This window comes from Alligator sinensis, unplaced genomic scaffold (assembly GCF_000455745.1).
Source record: "Alligator sinensis unplaced genomic scaffold, ASM45574v1 scaffold1000_1, whole genome shotgun sequence".
NCBI lineage: Eukaryota > Metazoa > Chordata > Crocodylia > Alligatoridae > Alligator > Alligator sinensis.
In genome coordinates, this window is record NW_005842478.1 from 976,751 (window position 1) to 996,314 (window position 19,564).

Here is a 19,564-nt window from a genome sequence, read left to right on the forward strand (position 1 = left end):
GTATGTCTAGGCTGGTTCAGGATGATAGCAGAAAGGTGCACAATATGACTAAAGTCTAAATAGTAGGCAGTCAGAGTAAGTTCACTAAGGAAGCCTGGGTATAATGGAAGGCAAAGTTCACCCCAATGTACTTCCCCATCCCTTGAATGCATGGATCTGATAGGAGTCAGTGTGACTAACAATATAGTGACTGGCTCAAGTGATAGATGCTCTGTTGGATATAACAAGGGCTTGAAGTTTTGTTAGCCAGACCCATCTTCCAGTTCTAGTCACTTCAGAATTCACCTGAACCAACTCACTGCAACTTTCCTTTTCATATACAATCATATCGATGCAATGATCCAACTTCAGCAACCTCTGTGGATTAGCTGTACACTATATATAGATATACATATTGTTCAACAAGGTTCGGAAATACCTCATTTTCCTGGGTAAAGTCAAGAGCATCTTCTCCTGAAGCAAGCAGCGTATGAAGAATCCTTTGTTTCACCTGTTCCCATTCAACCAACATAGATTCTCGATGGTATTCTTCAGCCATAGCAAAAGTCTGTCAGGGGACAACAGTAACAGCTAAGGAATGCACAGAAACACAGGAACCAGAAACCATTTCTCCTATTTGTTTTATTTTAAAGTCTGACTGCCTTTTACTAAACTTATTAACCAGATAAAGCAACTTGAAGAGAGTCCTCCAGAGCTAACATGGGGCAGTGAATCATTTAAAAGGACCTCCTGTTCAAAATTTTGTACAGTGTTGATACCGCACACAATGATCTGGAGTTTATTTTATAACTTGTAGATACATCACAGGGAGTTTCTTCTAACTCCCATCTTCTACCAGTTGGTGTCATTGCAGCTTCAGTTGCCAAAAAGCCTGGAGAAGAAATATTGATGATGTGGCATTTATACACAAACTTATGGTACCAAGAGCACTTCCTTTCCTATCGCCAAACCTGCAAGAAATAATTCTTATAATCTTAACTATACTCGCTTTTCATTTTGAATTAGACTGCATAATTAAGTGGAAGATAAAGAGTAACAATTTGGAGTAATAGTTTGGGGTCTGGCTTCATGCTCCCACCATTTCAAAGACTGACACACTGACAAAGGAATCTATGCCCCTTGGGTAGATTCTGGGCTCTGAGGGCCAACGGATTAGCAGACAATGCAAGAATGCAAACTTGCTTCATTGCTCAAGGAACCTGCTCATCTATGAAACCAGCTACTGAAGAATCTTTCAGAGCCAGAGGCAGGGATCCACAACCAGTTTGCACACAGAGGAGAGAGACAATGTGTTGAAGCCTAGCAATTCTCCAAAGAACATTTCCACATCACAAGGTCCTTCTGCTTCATGGTAATTTTTTTTCTCTTAGTGAAACCAGAGTGCTCTCCTCCTCATAAGACAACTGGCAAGAGAGAGGGAAGATAGCAAAGAGCCAGCATAAAGAAATTCCTGTGCAAACTGAAATCTAGTTCAACCTCCCGAACTTCACAGGAGATGGAGTCCCAGCACAGGATGGCATGCATGATGGATCTTGCTCCCACTAATGCTGACATTTGAAGGAATAATACGAAAACCTTAAACCAGCTTACTCAGGACTGAGCCATAGACAGGAATACAAATCTAACCAATTATCTAAAACCCTTTGTCCCTGTCAGTGGTATCAGCACTACCACTTGCCCTACTGTGGGCCAGATAGCTATAAAAGGAGACACTCTGGGACTTAATTTAACCCCCTTTTGGAGTCAGGGGGTGAAGAGACAGTGTTCAAATCAACTGTCTGAAGATATGCTTCATTACAAAATGTTGCTCAGTTTGGTCACCTGTTTGCCAGCTAGGAAATACTATAGAAGCATGTCAAAGAGAACTACGCATCCCTACAAGCTGACATCGGCACCCAGGGTGGATGACTAGAGACCCTCTGGGTTAAAATCTGTGGGGAACACGGCACAGGAGATACAATGGTGGGAGTCTACTAGAGACCTCCCTCCCAGAATCAAGAGATTGACCAGGAGTTCGCCAGGGAATTGGCTGAAGCTGCACGCTCCTGGTCCATGGTTGTCATGGGGGATTTCAACAACCTGGACATCTTGTGGGAAGAACGCTTGGCCAAATCCGAACAGTTGCAAAAGCTTCCTCATGTGCGTGGATGAGCTCTATCTGACTCAAGAAGCCTACGAGCCAACAAGAAACAAAAGGCAAAGTGCTGCTTGACCTGGTACTGGCAACCGGGGACGATCTAATCAGCGACCTAACGATAGAAGGGAAGCTGGGTGACAGCGACCACAAGCTGATCACCTTCATCATTCACCAAAAAGCTGTCAGAGGTCCTCGACTTCAGGAGGGCTGACTTGAGACTTGTCAGTGAGGCCCTAAGGGACCACGACCCCAAAGGGAGCGGAGTCCAGGAACAGTGGTTGCTCCTCAAGGGAGCAATCCTAGATGCACAAGCTAAGGCTATTCCATCTCAGAGGAAAGGCAGCAAGAGGGCACAGTAGCCCCCTCGGCTCTCCAGGGAACTGGCGGTCCTCCTGCATCTAAAAAGACAGACCACAAAGGATGGAGGATGGGATTCACCTCCAAGGAGGAATACTCTGCCCTGGTCCAGAACTGCAGGGAGCAAACCAGGAAAGCCAAGGCTGCCATGGAACTCCAACTGGCCACAAGTATCAAGGACAATAAAAAGTCCTTTTTTAGATGTGTGGGGAGCTGGAGGAAAAGCAAGGGCAACATTGGACCCCTGCTAAACCAAAAGGGAGAACTGATGACTGATGCCCAGGAAAAAGCCAACTTGTTCAATGGGTACTTTTCGTCAGTCTTTCACAAGTCCCATGGGATGCCCCTGCTCATTACAGGACAGGGACGCCTAAGCGAGGGTGGTTCCTTGCCCTCCATCAATGCTGACCTTGTGAAGGAACAGCTTGAGAGACTGGACACCTTCAAGTCAGCCGGCCCTGATAATTTACACCCCAGAGTACTCAAGGAGCTGGCTAGCATCATAGATAGCTCAGCCCCTGACACGGATCTTCGAAAGCTCCTGGCACTCTGGTGAAGTAACCAAAGATTGGAAGAAGGCCAATGTGGTGCCTTTCTTCAAGAAAGGGAGGAAAGTGGATCTGGCAAACTATAGGCCCATCAGCCTGACCTCTATCACAGGGAAGGTCTTAGAAAAAATCATCAAGGAGGCCATTCTTAACGAACTGACTGATGGCAACACCCTGAGGAACAGCCAGCACGGGTTTGTTGCAGGAAGATCATGCTTGATCAATCTCATTTCCTTTTATGACCGGGTGACCTATCACCTGGACAAGGGGGAAGAGATTGATGTCATATATCTCGGCTTTAAAAAAGCCTTTGATCTGGTATCTCATGAACACCTTTTGGTAAAACTGGCCAACTGCGGCCTCAGGTCCACCATGATCCACTGGCTAGGGAATTGGCTCTGTGATTGGACCCAGAGGGTATGGTCAAAACCAGAGGGTGGTGGTTGACAGAAGTCAATCGGCATGGTGCCCTGTGATCAGTGGGGTCCCTCAAGGCTCTGTCCTTGGACCTATTTTGTTCAACCTCTTCATTCATGATGTGGACACTGGAGCCAGAAGCGGACCAGCCAAGTTTGGGGTAAAGCATCCATACCTGAGGACAGGGGGGTAATCCAGGCTGACCTTGACAGGCTCAGTAAATGGGCAGACAAGACCCCGATGGTGTTTAACACCGAAAAATGCAAGGTTTCCCACCTTGGGAGGAAAAACCTGCAGCATGTCTATAGGCTTGGCAGTGCTACGCTGACTAGCACTACGGACGAGAGCGACTTGGGGGTTAGGACTGACCACAAGATGAACATGAGCCTCCAAGAGACACTGCAGCCAGTAAAGCGAGCAAAACGCTGGCTTGCATTCACAGATGCTTCTCAACCAAATCCCAGGATGTCATTCTCCCCTTGTACTCAGCCTTGGTGAGGCCGCAGCTGGAGTACTGCGTCCAGTTTTGGGCTTCACAATTTTAAAAGGATGTGGAGAAGCTTGAGAGAGTCCAGAGGAGAGCCACGTGCATGATCAGAGGTCAGGAAAACAGACCTTATGACGAGAGGCTGAGAGCCATGGGACTTTTCAGCCTGGAAAAGCGCAGGCTCAGGGGAGACCTGATGGCCACCTATAAGTTTATAAGGGATATTCACCAGGACCTGGGGGAACGTTTGATCACCAGAGCGCCCCAAAGGATTACAAGGTCGAACGGTTATAAACTCCTGCAAGACCGTTTCAGGCTGGACATAAGGAAGAACTTCTTTACTGTCCGAGACCCCAAGGTCTGGAATGACCTGCTGTCGGAGGTGGTTCAAGCACCTACTTTGAACGCCTTCAAGAGAAACCTGGATGTTTTTCTTGCTGGGATCCTATGACCCCAGCTGACTTCCTGCCCCTGGGACAGGACTCGATCTTCCAAGGTCCCGTCCAGCCCTAATGTCTATGAAATCTATGAAATCCCATTTTGAAGGATCAGTTAATAGACTCTGAACAAAGCCCACCCTGGCACTGGCCAGAGCCTCTCCAGTGTGGGATTCTGAAGTGGAGGCAAGGATTCAAGGCACGCTGCAAGAACAATGCCTTTGTAAAAAGCAGAGATCAGTCATAAAAGCCCTGATCTAGAAATGCTGAACACCCACAATCCATGTCAAGTTCAAGTTCAGCTCCTCTCAAAAAATCAGTCCTTAACAACCACAGAACCTCTGTTCTCTCAGCCATTCTCCAAGTCATAGATATAAAGAGAACTACTTTCATTGGAAACAAAGATCGTTTACCTTTAATAACTTATCAATCAATATCCCCTCAGATATAATTTTTAAACTCCAGGAAGGAAATGAGTTGGCTCACTATTTATACAGAAGAGACGTTGCTTTTCTGCAGTCCTATTAATTATTAATGTGATGATGACAAGTAGCCTCAAAAAATGAGGAGAGGAAATATCTTTATATCTTAATTTATTCCAAATAGAAAGGACATTATATTAGATCCTCAACTCTCTTCCCTTTCCATCTTTCTTTCAAACATGTAATATTGTATTGTGGCATGTGATTAAATGTTTTGATTGGCTACAGATTTTTTTCATACCACTATGCCAGGGTCAGGACACAGTCAAATGGGAAAAAAACACTCAATGTAAGTGATTCGATAAAAAGCAGCGACATTTGACAAATAGTTAACCATGGCACCCGCATACAGTTCAAGTGTGATGGTTTTACCCTTATTTTATAATATTCTTATATTTCAGGAATAACCCAGCTATTTCCATATTTCTAGTGGAATGTCATTATCTTTATCATTAAATAGGAGTTTAAAATGCTTAAATGCTTTTTCTGCTATATCTTACCATTTCAAAGAATGATAAATTCAGTTTTAAAATGGAGGCTCCAAGTATATAGTTGTATGCAGAAACCAAACAACAATATTTTTGCAAATCAGTTCGGTGAGTATCATTCTGGAATTTACTATTGCATACCATAACTGCAGAATTAACCCAGAAAGACAAACCATTTAAGAAGGATACTTAGAAATAGTTACATTTCATAACATTGTTCCTTCTTATGCACTGACTGCAAATACTCGCAGTATATCACAATTCAGCACACACTCATGTAAACTTGAATTCCATTGTAGTGAATTTATGGAGAACTGCCCTTTTACAGAAAGTTATCACTCTCATGGGTTCTGCTTTAACCTCAGGGCACTTCTTAACTCCCGAAGACTGGAGTATTTCCAAAAGTCAAAAAAGGGATAAATAAAACTCCCATCTCAAAGTTGCCACTTTTAATAGAGAAATTCTACAGTCCAGAGCACCATGGTGGCTGTGCGAATAGGTATGCATGAGAAAGAGAACTCCTGTCACATAATGTCTTCTCCATTTGTTTACAGAATTGTTCTGTTCTCAGACCTAACTTAGTAGTGCAAAGGCTTTCAAGTTTTCAAGATTATCTATACGGCTTTTATTTTAACAATAGAGCAAGCAGAAATGGCTATTTATAATTATTCCAGATATTGTGAAAGAATCAAGAGCTTTTAAATTCTGCCTGTTTACCAAACACAGCATTTAATTTGTAGAAACATCCTGCAAGATTTTTTCTTTAAATATTCCGTTCCAACTTACCCTCTTCCTGGACTCTTCAATAGCTGACAGCAATGCATTATCTTTTTCATTCTTCAGGAATCCCTATGGAAAGGAAAAAATACAGCTTCAGTTGAAAAAAAAATCAGTCTTGCACTTACATCAGATACATATTGTAGTACTCAGCTCTTTCAACTTTGAGAAGAGCTGGCAGCTTTCTCCTCAATCCGCTCTGAGGAGTTTAAAGGTCACTTTACTTCAGTAGACGTGCAGTAAGATGCCCATAAAGCTCAATGTGAAAATGAAAATACATTAATCCCCTATTTTAATATGCATTAAATCCTAGTGAAATGTCCTGCTTCTATTCTTTTTTATCTCTGTGTCCCAGCAACTGCTTCCTCTTGCTCTCCGTTTGAGGGAACTGGGATGAAAGCCTGTTAGAGTGATAAGGTGAGATAAGATTGTTGGCCCTTACTAAGTAAAAAAGGTTTTGACTTGGCAGCTCCAGGCAAGAGAGAGTACTTGCAGGCCAGCTAGAAACCATGAATAAGAGCTTAAAAAAGCAGCTGAAGACAAAATGGCTAAACATTTGAAAAATACACAGAAAAACTTTATAAAGAGTCTCTTTCTTTTTTCCCCACAGCACACAGAAGTGGATTAAAAAAAATGTAGATTTCTTATTTATATATCTTCCCCCCGAACCAGTCATACAAGGAATGCACTGACTTGCACTAGCAAAAGGTTCAAACCATGTTAGTCAATACCATGCTGTGCATATTGCTTTGTGTGGTCCTGTATACCTACTTGCATATATATTTTGTAATTTTGCCATGCATCTCCAATTATTAAAGCAACCGAATTTGTTATTGTAAGACATGAATTCAAACTTATTAGTAAAGCCTTAAAAAAACCCTTCATTTTCCTTGAAATTATCAACCATAATGACTGCTAAAATAGGAGCATATTAAAATTCTGCAGTTATGGAACACACCTTCCCATACCCCCCCATCCCTCCAAATACACCCACCCTACACAACCCTCCGCTACACACCATACCCACACTGCACACCCCCACCCTCCATGCAGACCCCCTTACCCTCCCCAAAATATACAAGAGTAAGACTATATTTTGAGCTATTATGCAATTGCCTCTAGATACACTATGCAAACAACATAAATCAGAACAATTTATTTTTTTTAAATAAAATTAAATTATAGTAGATGTTTGATTTTTTAGTATATGATTTGGTTTTTCTTCTGGTTTCAAGATGGCAGCACCCTCCTTCCCAAAAGGAGTACTTCCAGGGCAAGGGAAGGGACTTCCCGTGGGAAAGGTCAGGGTGTTAGGGGGTGGGACTTCCAGTCCCAAAATGGCAACCAGAGGGCGGGGCACCTGCCAAGGGGCAGGGCAACTCTTGCAGCCCTCAACAGCCTACCAAAGCTCAGCAGCCCTCCAGCAAAAATAACTGCCCACCCCTGGGCTGGAGGTTAAGCATTACTGCTGTAGTAATCTACATTTCATACCTTTGATGCTAAATTAATATATTTGGATTTGTCCCACAGGCCGGATTTGGCCCTTGATATAGTGCAGAGATTCTCAACCTCTTTTACAAAGCACCTCCCCCCCCCTCCAGTAAACTTGCGGCACCCCTCAATTGACCCAAAGTACCCCCTTACAAAATGCCAGTTCCTAGTTTTCACTTTCTTTTTTTTTCAAACAGAAAGAAAGAGAAAGAACAGAACAATTCTTCTGTTGCAAAGACCTCAGAAAGACCACAACAGATCAGAATGCCTTTAACAGTAACGATTCCTGTTTGAAGTCTCTGGGTTTATCCTGTGAATCATGGTTGCACACCTAACAGTGCTACAATTGTGTGGCACCCCATGGCACCCTTGAAAAGAGCTCCAGGGTGCCACGGCACCTTGGTTGAGAATCACTGCTTTAGAGTAGTGGTGCTCAACCTTTGGCCTGCAGGGTTCCCTGTGGGTCTAGAAATTTGACAGCAGGGAAATGGTGGCAATATTAATTGTTGCTTCCTTGCTGACAAATTTCCAGACCTGTGGGGAGCCATGCAAGATGAATGACGTGGCCCTGCCCTCTAGATCTTACTGATATGTGGCTAGAGTTGTTCCATAGGCAAGCTGGGCTGGCACAGGGTCGGGCCAGCATGAGGCCCATGAGAACATCTCCATTGCACTCAAGGTTGTGCATCACTGGTCTAGATTTATTAATCCTAATTCCCAAGTTGATGCTGAGAGATATAGGGAATGTTAAATTTCCACAACTCTCAGCAACTCTCCTGGGATAAAAAAGCACTCTACTTCATGGAGATTTCAAAGTCTTAAGGAAAGGCAATTGTTCCATGCTCCATATAAGCAAAAGCTGTGTCAATGTAATGCACAAGACAGATATCCACTATGCCACAAGAGCCTTCATTTTTAGTTACAGGTTATTTTGATGTTCTTTCTTTAAAAAAAGAAGAAAAAAGCAAACTGTGGGACTAGCTTTGGCCGATCTGCATGCAAGCCACATACTTGTTCTTCAGGTCTACAGCAATACATAGATACATGCAACCACAGTGTAACAGATTTATGTATTGCAGTTAAAATATGTTAAGACATTACATGCATAATCAGAATGGCAACCCAAACCTTTTAGTTCCAATTAAACAATACCCATCCTGAAATTTTGTCGAGTATATATAATTAGTTTAGCAGGATCTCTATCATGTATGTGCTAAGCATATAAAGCACCATCATATACTCTCTCATGCATAAAAAGTCAATAGAGGAGATAAATGTTTTGCCTTTATTGTTTTAAATTAAGCACTAAAGAAGGACACAGTTTAGAAAATAAAGTTAAACAAGACATTTTTATGTTGGTTTTGAAGAGGAAGACTAGGGATCAACTCTTACTACAGCTGTCACCAAGACAGTGACTGCCCCAATTGCCTATCAATTGAGGGAGGATGGAATCTTTGACAGATATTGGCAAGGCAGTGAAGGATGGAGTTGACAAGGAGCTTCTCTCTCTCTGATTTATGAAAGTTGTTTTTGTCTTCAGAGCAGTACTGCATGTCTCAACAAGGTAGGGCCTTTAATATCTCTTTGTTCAACATACACAAGAGGACAAGTCCCGAGGACGATGCTGATGTTACAAATAGCACATGCCAGCTGTACCACAGAATATAAAAAATCCCAAGGTCCACCCAAGCTTAATGACTCATTAGGCTAGTGTAGTTAAAGTATACTAGCTTCTGCAACCAAGAAAACAAGGTGATAGCCTCACATCTGGCTGCTCTCGACTTGCCAACCTGAATGATGATCAGGTATCCCATTACAGGCGAGTCAACAGGAAGCAGCCTTTGATGTCTTGCTACAGTTCTGGAGGCACAGCTTAACTGCTCTACTATTCCATCCCTAATATAGGCAATTGCCATTAAATAGAAACCACTACCTCGAAGACCCACAGCTCCAGACGTTGGGGTGGGATGAAAGCGGTAGGTGCCAAAGGTGCAAAACTTGTCAGGCTTGATAATGTTATTTATTTCCCCTGTGAGGAACGGGCTCTCAGTATGGCAGAAGCATCTGTATCATTACATAATGGAGAAATATGTACTCCTGACCTTAGTGAGCTTAACCTCATTCTTGTCTCTACACCTGCGTAAATTCTGAGATGTCTAGGGCCTTCACTAGATTTTTTTTTTTTTTTTTTTAACTCCACAGAGAACATCCATCAGCAGCAGAAAGGAGGAGGTCACTGATTTCACAAGAGAAAGTGGTTACTATGCTGCAGGCAAAATGAGATATCGCCGCTTGCTCAGAAGATTGCCACTGGGAACACAACAGCAGAGGTGTGAAGGTTGCTCATGCACTTAGCTGAGACATAAATGGTACAAGTTTTTAACAGCAAGGATAATTAAGCATTGGAACAATCTGGTGATAGATCTTTCAACCATTCAAAGACTAGGTATCCTGAGAGAGAGTGAGTGAGTGAGAGAGAGAGAGAGAGGGATGTTCTAGCTCAGCTAAAGGTATAGACCAGATGCAGGGCTTGGTAGATGAGTGTCTATGGCCTGTGTCATGCAGGAGGGCAGAGCAGATGATCACAGTAGTCTACTTTGTCCTATAAATCTATGAATTTAAATGTATAGGTCCAACAGGCCTGGAGTAAAATCTCTACTAACTACTTCATAGGGTGTCACCATCTGCTAGATTGGGGTAGCCAATGAGTGGCATGTGTGCTGTAAGTGGCAAGGGCAGTCTGTGTGTGGGGCTTGCAACATATAGGGCAGGAAGCAGAAAGCAGAGGAAGGGCATTGGAGTGGTATTCAGGGAGGGCACAGGCTTAATTTGTGACATACCTGCCAGAAAGGTTGGTCCCAACTGCTCTAGGTGAACCTGCAATGAAAGGGGGTAAGATACTCTGTCAATGGGTTTCAAGTCTCACGGAAAATAAATGGGAAACTCGGGAACGTTGAATTCCTTCTGGAGTCTAGAGCAGTGGGCTATTCAACTCATTCCCCAAAAGCTTGACTTACTATGTTCAGCCTTTTCAGAGAAGCTTAGAGGGGCAAATGCAAGAAAAGTCCTGTTTCTGATCCCAAAAGCCCAGCCCATGCATCAGACAACCTTAGTAACAGTGGGTGGTACTGCAGTAATCCAGCTTCAGAAGGACATTACCCCATAAAACTGGTTTCCTATCATAAAATAAATGATGTTCCTAAAAAGTTGTATTTCAAGGTAATATAAGACTGTTGAGAAAAGTGATCTCTAGTCTAAATGATGCTGATTATTTTCCTAGGTATATTAAGCTGTCACAACTGACAATATTGCCAGTACGATATTTTTTATATCCCAGAGAAAAAAAATGGTTTGCAAGTTTCATCCTCTAGGAGGAAGACATTGTAAAGTGTTATTTTTAAATAGCCAATAACAAAAAAACCTCACAAAACTAAAAAAAACCTACACCTAGAACTCCAAGAAGAAACAATACTTGAACATCTGTGCTATCTGACTGCTTTCACAAGGCTTGAGTTCATTTGACATTTGCTGATCTTATTGCATTCACTGCCTGACAAAAAGGCTGAAATGACTGAAATTGGCACCTTTCTAGTCTTGTTTGAAATCCAGAAATAAAAGTGCTACAGTAACTAATTCATTACTGTTGACAAAGGGCATCCATGTGGCAACAATCTCCTTTTGAGAGGATTGAGAATCTTTCCCATTTGCTGCAGTAAATGAGATTAGTAGACTCTCTTCTGGAGGATGGAAGTATCTTAATTACTTCCATCAGACAGACTGTACTTTTAATACTAGCTCTTAGTATTCAAGCTGTCGGAGAAAGCAAATGTCACCAAATGTTGTACTGAGGCCCTGTATGTGACAACGATGCTTACTGTCTCACTGGCAGGGAAAGAAAGGAGAAAATAACAAAGTAAATAAATCTGGGCTCACTTTCTACAAAATCCAGTAGCTCTTCGACCAATCATATCTTCTTGAAATGACTGCATTTCCAGTACATCATAATTTCTTCAAGTAAATGGTAGAGAAGATTATATACTGAACTCCAGAATCATTTTTTCTATCTATAAGAACTGAAAACAACTCCAGATGAAGCACCTTGTTTATTATAATTATTTTCATACAGAAATGTTTGACTTGGTTAAGAAACAGTTTCCCCAATTGCATATGCTCCTTCTAGTGTTGAGACACCCTGTCATGGGCTTTACTTTCAAGAATTCCATGTTTCCAGACTGTGACAAATACAGCAAAACTCCATGAAGCTAGCTGACGGAGTAAGAGCCCATACTGTATACCACAGATTTTCTATCCTTATTACTGATTAGGCCAATACCTGTATGAAATGCTTGCTAGCTGTCTGTGTGAGAGAGAGACATGGAGACATAAATGGTATGGCCACGCCCCTCAAAGTAATTCTAGGCCTCTGAAGAAGACAAGATGTAGCCAGTATAGTGGGTGGGTTTGTTTAGACTCTTCCTGCATTTTTTCAGACCACGCAACTTTTAGAAGTGCTTGCAAATACCGTGAGACTTTTCACACTGTTGTAGATAAAGCAGCAGAACAGGAAACTTAAGTTTGTGCAGATTTCAGAACCAAATGCATTTTAGTTAAGTAGTCTCTGTATAAAAGTTCGGGCCTGTGAAAGGGGTCTACATGGTACTCAAAAGTAGCAAGGTAGCTATCAACCAAGGACCTGTGGTCTGAAATGAATGATCCAACCATCTTTATGCAATTTGTTTGCCTAATAAGAAACCTTAGATGGCAAAACTGTGACGGGGCAGGCCAAAGTACCCAAAAGTCCTTCTTCACAGAGGCTCCCAATGCAGAAGTAAGAAATAATGTGCCTTAGAAGTCCAATGGAATTTGCATGCATGTAATAAATGGATGATCAGTGTGACCCTGTTATCAGCGGATAACTTGGAAAGCTCAAGTAAGCCAAGAAAGAGGAGAACTCTTCTTCCGCAAAATTCGAAAAGAAGAAAAAAGGGAATATGCAATAAAAGTGAAGGATGAAGTTATCACTTCAAGGTTTGGAAGAATGGAAAGCTGGTGTCATTTGAGAAAGCAGCTGACCTTGTCAAATAGCAAATAAACAGTTAGCTCCCTGTCACTATGTTTATGCTGGGAAATCCTGGAGGAATTTCTGAAGTGGGATGATATTTCCATTATTGATTGAACTTAAAAAAAGGGAAGAGAGAGAATCAGAAGTATTCAGATTTCCCCAAGGCTCAGAAATCAGCTACTTGGTATCATAGGACACTGAAATGGGTAAACTAGTGGAAGTTTAATGGAGCAAAATGTGAAGATCAATAACAGATGTACAGAATGCTGCACTGATAAATTCAAATTCATAGCTTAGGAGAGATTTATTGCTCCACTGGCTACGTTCTTAGAGGTTGGCTAACATTTTCCTTCCTTCTGCCAATGAATACTGAAAGTACCATGTGATCATGGGGCATATTTAATTCATTTTAAACGGAAAGTCAGAGATTGCTAAATGCTTTGCAGTGCCTACTTTTTCAGACAAATTAAGGCATGCAAGTTGATCAATCCTGGCATGAGCTCCAAGCATGTTGACTGTGGGGAGGGAATGGGCCTAAAGATATTTTACTTGCCTTGTAGAAACACACACACACACACACACACACACACACACACACACACACACACCCCTTTTTGCTTCAGGCAAGTCAAATTTTACAGAGTAACAGGAATCACACATTAATTCACTACCAAAAGAAGAAAAGAAACTATTCCTAAAACAAAATACTAGAAAGAGAAATGGCATAGAAACAGTCCTACAATTTTTAGACTTCCTGCTTGATACTTATGCAGAGAACTAACTGTTCATGCTCAGCAGGTGGCAGCATGCATTTGCAAAACTAAGAGGAGGCACGTGCCATCTCCCAGTGAGACCACTCTGGAAAGCTGCATGCATCATGAAAGCAGCAGGTTGCAGCTCTTTGCTTTAAATTCCATCATCAGGTTGGAGCAAGATGTCCACTCTCTTCATTAACAAAAGGCCCAATTTTATATGAAGCCTTTAAGCTGTGTTAAACAGGCAGCCACAAAGTAAATGCTTTACAGTCAAACTGCTCTATGCCAAACATTTTATTAGATTAGCTAATCTCACCATTTTGGGTAACTGGGTCCATGCCGGTAATGCAGTTTCTTAAGTAATCTTCCTACCACATCTAGCTACCCAAAGCTCTGTTGCAGTGACACTTTTACTTAAATCTTTTTCTCTTGAAGTTGGCAGATCCTCTTGCAATCATCTCTCTGCTATGGAGCAGGGCCAGATACTGCATGCTCTTTGGCTCTTGCTTAGTCTATTTTGGCTCTTGCTGAGACTATTGTCCATATCTATTTGTCCAAATGGAAATGGACAATGTTTTCCCCTGACAGACACTGTCTGCGAGAATAAGAGCAATGAATGGCGCTCATCTTGGTGGAAATGGGGGAGTTTCCTAGAAAGAAAGACTTTTTTGGGCTATTTTGCTAATACTGACTTTAGCTAAATATCGTTCCAAATGTCAAAGGATTATTTGAAATTTCAAAGTGTGCCATTTAGCACCCTTGTAGCACCCTTTATCAATTACAAGCACAATCAGCTTCTATTCACTTGGTGTTTTTAAACACAAGCAGTATTTGTGTACACAACTCAGGTAGTCAGATATCTGAATTCAATCGCTGTTCCTATGGTTAGCCATGCCTAAAAAGCTAGACAGTGGTTTATGCAAATTTGGCCCACAGGGTCAATGGTGGGCCAAACACAAGAGATCACCATATAAGGGACTGATAGAGGAACCTAGGATTGGCAAGAGAACTCTCTGCTTCCATCGTTCATTGATTCTAAATAAAGGCTTGACAAAAAAGTCCCAAGGCAAAAAGGACGGGGATAGCTCTAGACATTTTAGAGACAAAAGTGTCCATTGCAAGTGACAAGGATGCTGCACAAATAGATCACTGAGTAATAAGGACCTTAAGGAAATAAAAGATGAGGGATAAAGGATTACACTGAGACCAGCCAAAAACTAATTTCATTCCACACAATTAAGTAGTAGTGTTTTATAACACACTAAATTTGGAAGGGGCAGACAATAGACACATACATGTTCAGTTCAACCATTCTTCTTATTCTTGATCATCAAAGAAAGTAGGCAGGGAAGAAATTTAAGTCTATATATCCAACAGATGAAGTAGACAGGTTTGAATCATTGGCAGGCCAGCATAATTGTGTTCATGGTGGCCTGAGGGAAGAAAACAAATGAACACACTAAGTGGATAAAGTCTGTTACCTGTTTTACCTCACAGACATGAGCTAACAGAACTAAAGATATTTCACACTCCTCTAGTCCCTTCCAACACCAGAAGGATCTTGATATGATCTTGATCTTGATATGATTCATTCTTGCTTTACCCTTCTGCGGAAGGTAAAGCAAGAGCTGGTACAATACTTCACAAGGCGCAAATCTTAATGCGTTAGCCACAAGATCGCCTTTCAGTAGACTGGCAGTTCAGTTAATGCTGTTTTCTGATATCAAGTAGTACCATATGAGTCCAAGTGTTATTTCTCAAAAATGTATTTGCTGTGCACAGCCATTAAGGGAAGTGAAAGGTGTTTACAATGACTATAAACAACATTTACCATGAAACGCAGTCAGCAGAGCTCTATTTCCTAGAAAATGTTTAGAAAATACTTCTCGTATTATTCCCTGCTGGTACATAGCATCAGTCACTTACATTGCAGTCACAAAATATAACTATATTCCTGCTATGCAGCATTGCTCATACTGATTGTGTATAAGCAGAGATCATCACTGGTGGCATAGGGAAATGAGTCTCAGCTTGATTTTGGTTTTTTCTAATTCAATATCATTTTGCTCGGTGTACTTCTTTCTATGCAACAATCTCCCACTGTCTCTTAAAATTTTATTTACAAATTGTTTCTTCCCTGAAAGCCCATAGAAATTCATAGAAAAGTATCTATCTGTGCTGTGTTTTGTAAAATCGTATTTTTATGTACGCAATAGAAATTTGTATGTTTTATTGTGCGTTTTATTTCTGCGTTTTAACAACGATACAACTGGACAGATTTTAAAAACTGAAAAAGCAGCTATCCAGTTACAAAAAATAATAGTTAACAAAATAAATCTGTGTCTATATTACTAGAAACCTATTAAAATTGAAAGAAAAATTTTAATTTGAATTTAATTTTCTGACATTTATGCAGTTTGCTTTCTTTTTCCCTCTGCATTGCAATGAAACCAAAAACATCCTGTTTTGCTTTTGTGAATTAGCCCATTGCATTGATAGGCTCTAAATCACCCTGTGTTTGAACTGCACACAGTGCGGGGGTTGATATTGTTATATTTTTTTTCTGTAGGATTTACTTCAAAGTCAAAAATATTGCTATTGGCTTCAGCTTTTATACTATGTTTTTGTACCTGCATTTTTATGCATTAAGGGTCAGGAAGGTGTCCCTTTAAATGACGCACTGGATGAAAGCTGCAGAATGGTGGCATATGCATAACTGTTCACCATAATCACCAACACTATATGCAAAACAATTGCAAGCATTAGACTCCTTATTTCTGCAACTCCTCCTCTTCATTGTTAGATACCCGCATATTCTCACTTGGTGTGTCACATCTACGATTAAACTGGAAGCTCTTTGGCATGGAGACCAAGCCTTATTTGTTCCACAAAGCATCAACAGACTCTCTTGCCTGTTTAAATAATAAATAGAAAAAATGAACAGCATTTCAGGTCACTAATAACCCTGATCTTTTGGGTATCATGGCAAAGGACAGAAGAACCAAACTGAGAAAGAAGGAAAGAGAAAGAACACAAAGGAAGAGTAAAGGAAAAGAGAGGGGAAAAATCAGAATAGGAGAATGCAGGTAGACAGAATCTTGTAAGCTGTTTAAGGTACAGTGGCAAATTATTACATTATTCGGCATGACTGAGCTAGTTCAGTTTGCTACCCCCATGAGTGCACTGTACCTGAAAATATTTCATCCAGAGCTTTAATATTAGTGAAAACAAATAATTACAATTTGGAATTTTTGGTTTAAGTACCATGTTGTGTTGGTGTTGTGGATAAACCCCTCTGGACAGACTGGCTCAGCAAGAGAGAGCAGTGACTAGGTATAAAGCATTTCACCATTAGCAATGGCATCCACTCCAGACAGAAGTGAATGCACCATATACACCAGAGGTTGAGGGGGTGACTAATCTAGTCAAAGAATATCATATCTTTCATTCATCGTGCATCATTCAGCAGTTTTCTAATCTACCAAATATCTGTTTTTAGTAAGGTTTTTTGAGTTTGCACTGAGGTTTTGCTCAGAGCCATCAGTATGAACTACTGTATCTCTACTGTTTTATAAATATTCTTGTACTAGCACCCTGATTTAAAAAAAAGAAAAAAAATGAAACCTTACTAAACAGCTACAGAAATCACAATGCCCTACAGAATCTAGAATGAAAATAAAAACACTACTCTGGTCGGTCTCGGGAACCAGGAACTTTGCACTTAAAATAAATGAAATTATGAGGTCCCTCAAAAGACACTGGGGTTTAAGGTATATTCTCTATAACGATGCCAATTATAAATGGAGGAAGCAACATAGTGGTTATAATAGATTATCTGAAATGATTTTCCATGATGGTCCATCCATCTTTCCGGTTTCTTCCAACAACATTCCTTTATTTAACCCCAGCATTGTATTTAAAGCTTTAAATGATTCATTGTTCTTGCCTTGCCTTAAAAAATGCTAGTCATAACTAGCACTACAATACAGTACCTATTACTGAAGGCATGTTTTTCTCGAATCAAGCAGAACATCTTAAATCAGGCCATCAAAATTAATTTTACTGATGACGCCATTTTATTACTTCTTTCACTGCCATTTTAATACTGTAGTTACCAAACGTTTTCTAGAGAATAAGCAGTGTGCTCTCACCTCTCTCTCCTGTAGTGTGAAATAATTTAGTGACAAATAAAATGTGTACTACTTTTTTAATTTCTGCTAGTGCCATGCGTCCTTATGTTAAAGGGGTAGGAAAGAACATCTCACTGTTACCCCTGCAGACCACGCCTCAATTCTCTGCACCGATGGCTGGCTCAGGAGTCTCGTAAGAAACTAGTCACTGGAAATCTGTCAGCACTGCAGGACAAATTTATAAAGCAAGGGGACCAAAGGGAGTGTCCCGTTCCCAAAAAGGCAGAGATTTCTCTCCAGGTACCATTAAGAAACCTCATTCAAAATGGAAGCAACATGAAAAGGAAGAAAGGCACAAAGGAGTTATCGTAACAACCTTACGATATCTGCAGCTGGACTAATTACTTAGCGTTTTCATTAACATAGAGTCAGACACAACAGCTCCCTTAAATTGAATATGGAAAATTATTTTATTCTTTTATATAGTTAAGAAGCCCATGTTCCCTCCCAATAAAACATATTTACCATCCTCAGATTATAACAGGTTTTTCCTGGAACACTCTCATGATTAACAGTATATTAAAAAAAAACCCCAGTAATTAGCACATAACTAATCCCATCTACCCCATTCCCCATATTTTAATGCAGTCCCTCATTCTCAAATCCCAACTACTCACAATCACCACTACTGATGCTATTTCCTTTTAGGATAATCTATCTGCCTACTTATTTTAGCATATAGCCCTCATATGTGGAAATACATGTCTTTGCAGCTTTTTACAAACTGATTGTGTTACTGATTGGTATTTGTATATATATTCTTCTACAATTTTAAAAATCCTTAAATTTTGACCTGTTTATGTACAACCTAACGAAAAGCTTTTTCTTCTTTCCACCTCTCATCCCCTTCAAATCTGGTGTCAAAGCACTAAGCTACCTCTTCTGTTCTCAAACAAAATTAAACTGAATGATTCCAAATACTGTGTTCTCATCTCAAGGCAGAAAACCTGCAAATACCTGGCTCTTGCATATGCCTTGGCAGTTCTAATAATCTTTCTGCTTCAAGAAAAGGGCTGAAAGAAAAAGCTTCCACCCTCTATTTATTTCAAGTGCTTAGTGTCTGTGTTAAGAAACGCCCAATGACTGAGGGACAACACCTGGTTCACAGTGACTTCAAAATACTGCCAGCACTGTAAATATGATAGCCAAGTTAAACCAGGATGTACATACTGTACAAGAGCATGGGTGGGTTTAGTTACTGCAGCACTTTCACAATGGGGTTTACTGTAACATTTTCATGGCAATTTGAAGTCTTTATGAAAAACCCATACACAGAAAAAAGCCTTTCAAAAGTAGAATCTACTTTATTTTGCTCACACTCTGATCAGCCAAACAAAGCTACAGAGAAAGAGGGAAAAAGTCATGTTTATTTCAGTTTGAAAAATGATAAGCATTAAAAAGTATTATTCATGCACAATTGTATTGGAAGGGGAGGAACAAAAATAATAGATTTAAAGTTATGCACTCATTTAAATAAGCATGTAAGATATATTGACACAACATCCACAAAAGAAAGAAAATAAACCTGGACCAATTAGTCCGTCATGTCAAAATATGTTAAAATAATCAGTTACTTAGCTAACAAAATAGGTGTTTCCAATATGGCAGCATTTCCCTTGGGGGGGGAAAAACTAGAGAAATCCTTTTTACACGCTAGAAAGAATGCTATTTGTTAAATAGTTAAAATATGTCATGATCTTTAAATGCTGAATTTAAATATCTCCTGATCTTTAAAAATGGTGTTTTCATAGCACTATACCGATACATTTCATAAGCTTAATTATTTAAATGACTTATGAATTATTAACTACCAATCGTTACAATTAAAAAAGAGAAGTCTATGAAATGTGTCTGTTATATACTCATTTTAAATGATAATTGTAAAAATAATAATGTAATGCTGGGTGAAAAAGCATATAGTGAATAAATTCCTGCT

At 40.4% G+C, this 19,564-nt stretch overlaps 1 protein-coding gene across 6 annotated transcripts in view; it reads right to left on the reverse strand.

Moving 5' to 3' along the window:
* NUP93 (nucleoporin 93) overlaps positions 1–19,564 on the reverse strand; it is a 153,656-nt gene that overhangs the window by 40,866 nt on the left and 93,226 nt on the right. For all 6 annotated transcript variants that reach the window (XM_006031033.3, XM_025212692.1, XM_006031030.3 and 3 more), the window contains exons 4-5: positions 6,140–6,202; positions 419–547 (exon numbers count right to left, since the gene is read on the reverse strand). In XM_006031033.3, coding sequence (XP_006031095.1) covers positions 419–547; positions 6,140–6,202 — 192 coding nt within the window. The remainder of the gene's footprint in view (positions 1–418; positions 548–6,139; positions 6,203–19,564) is intronic.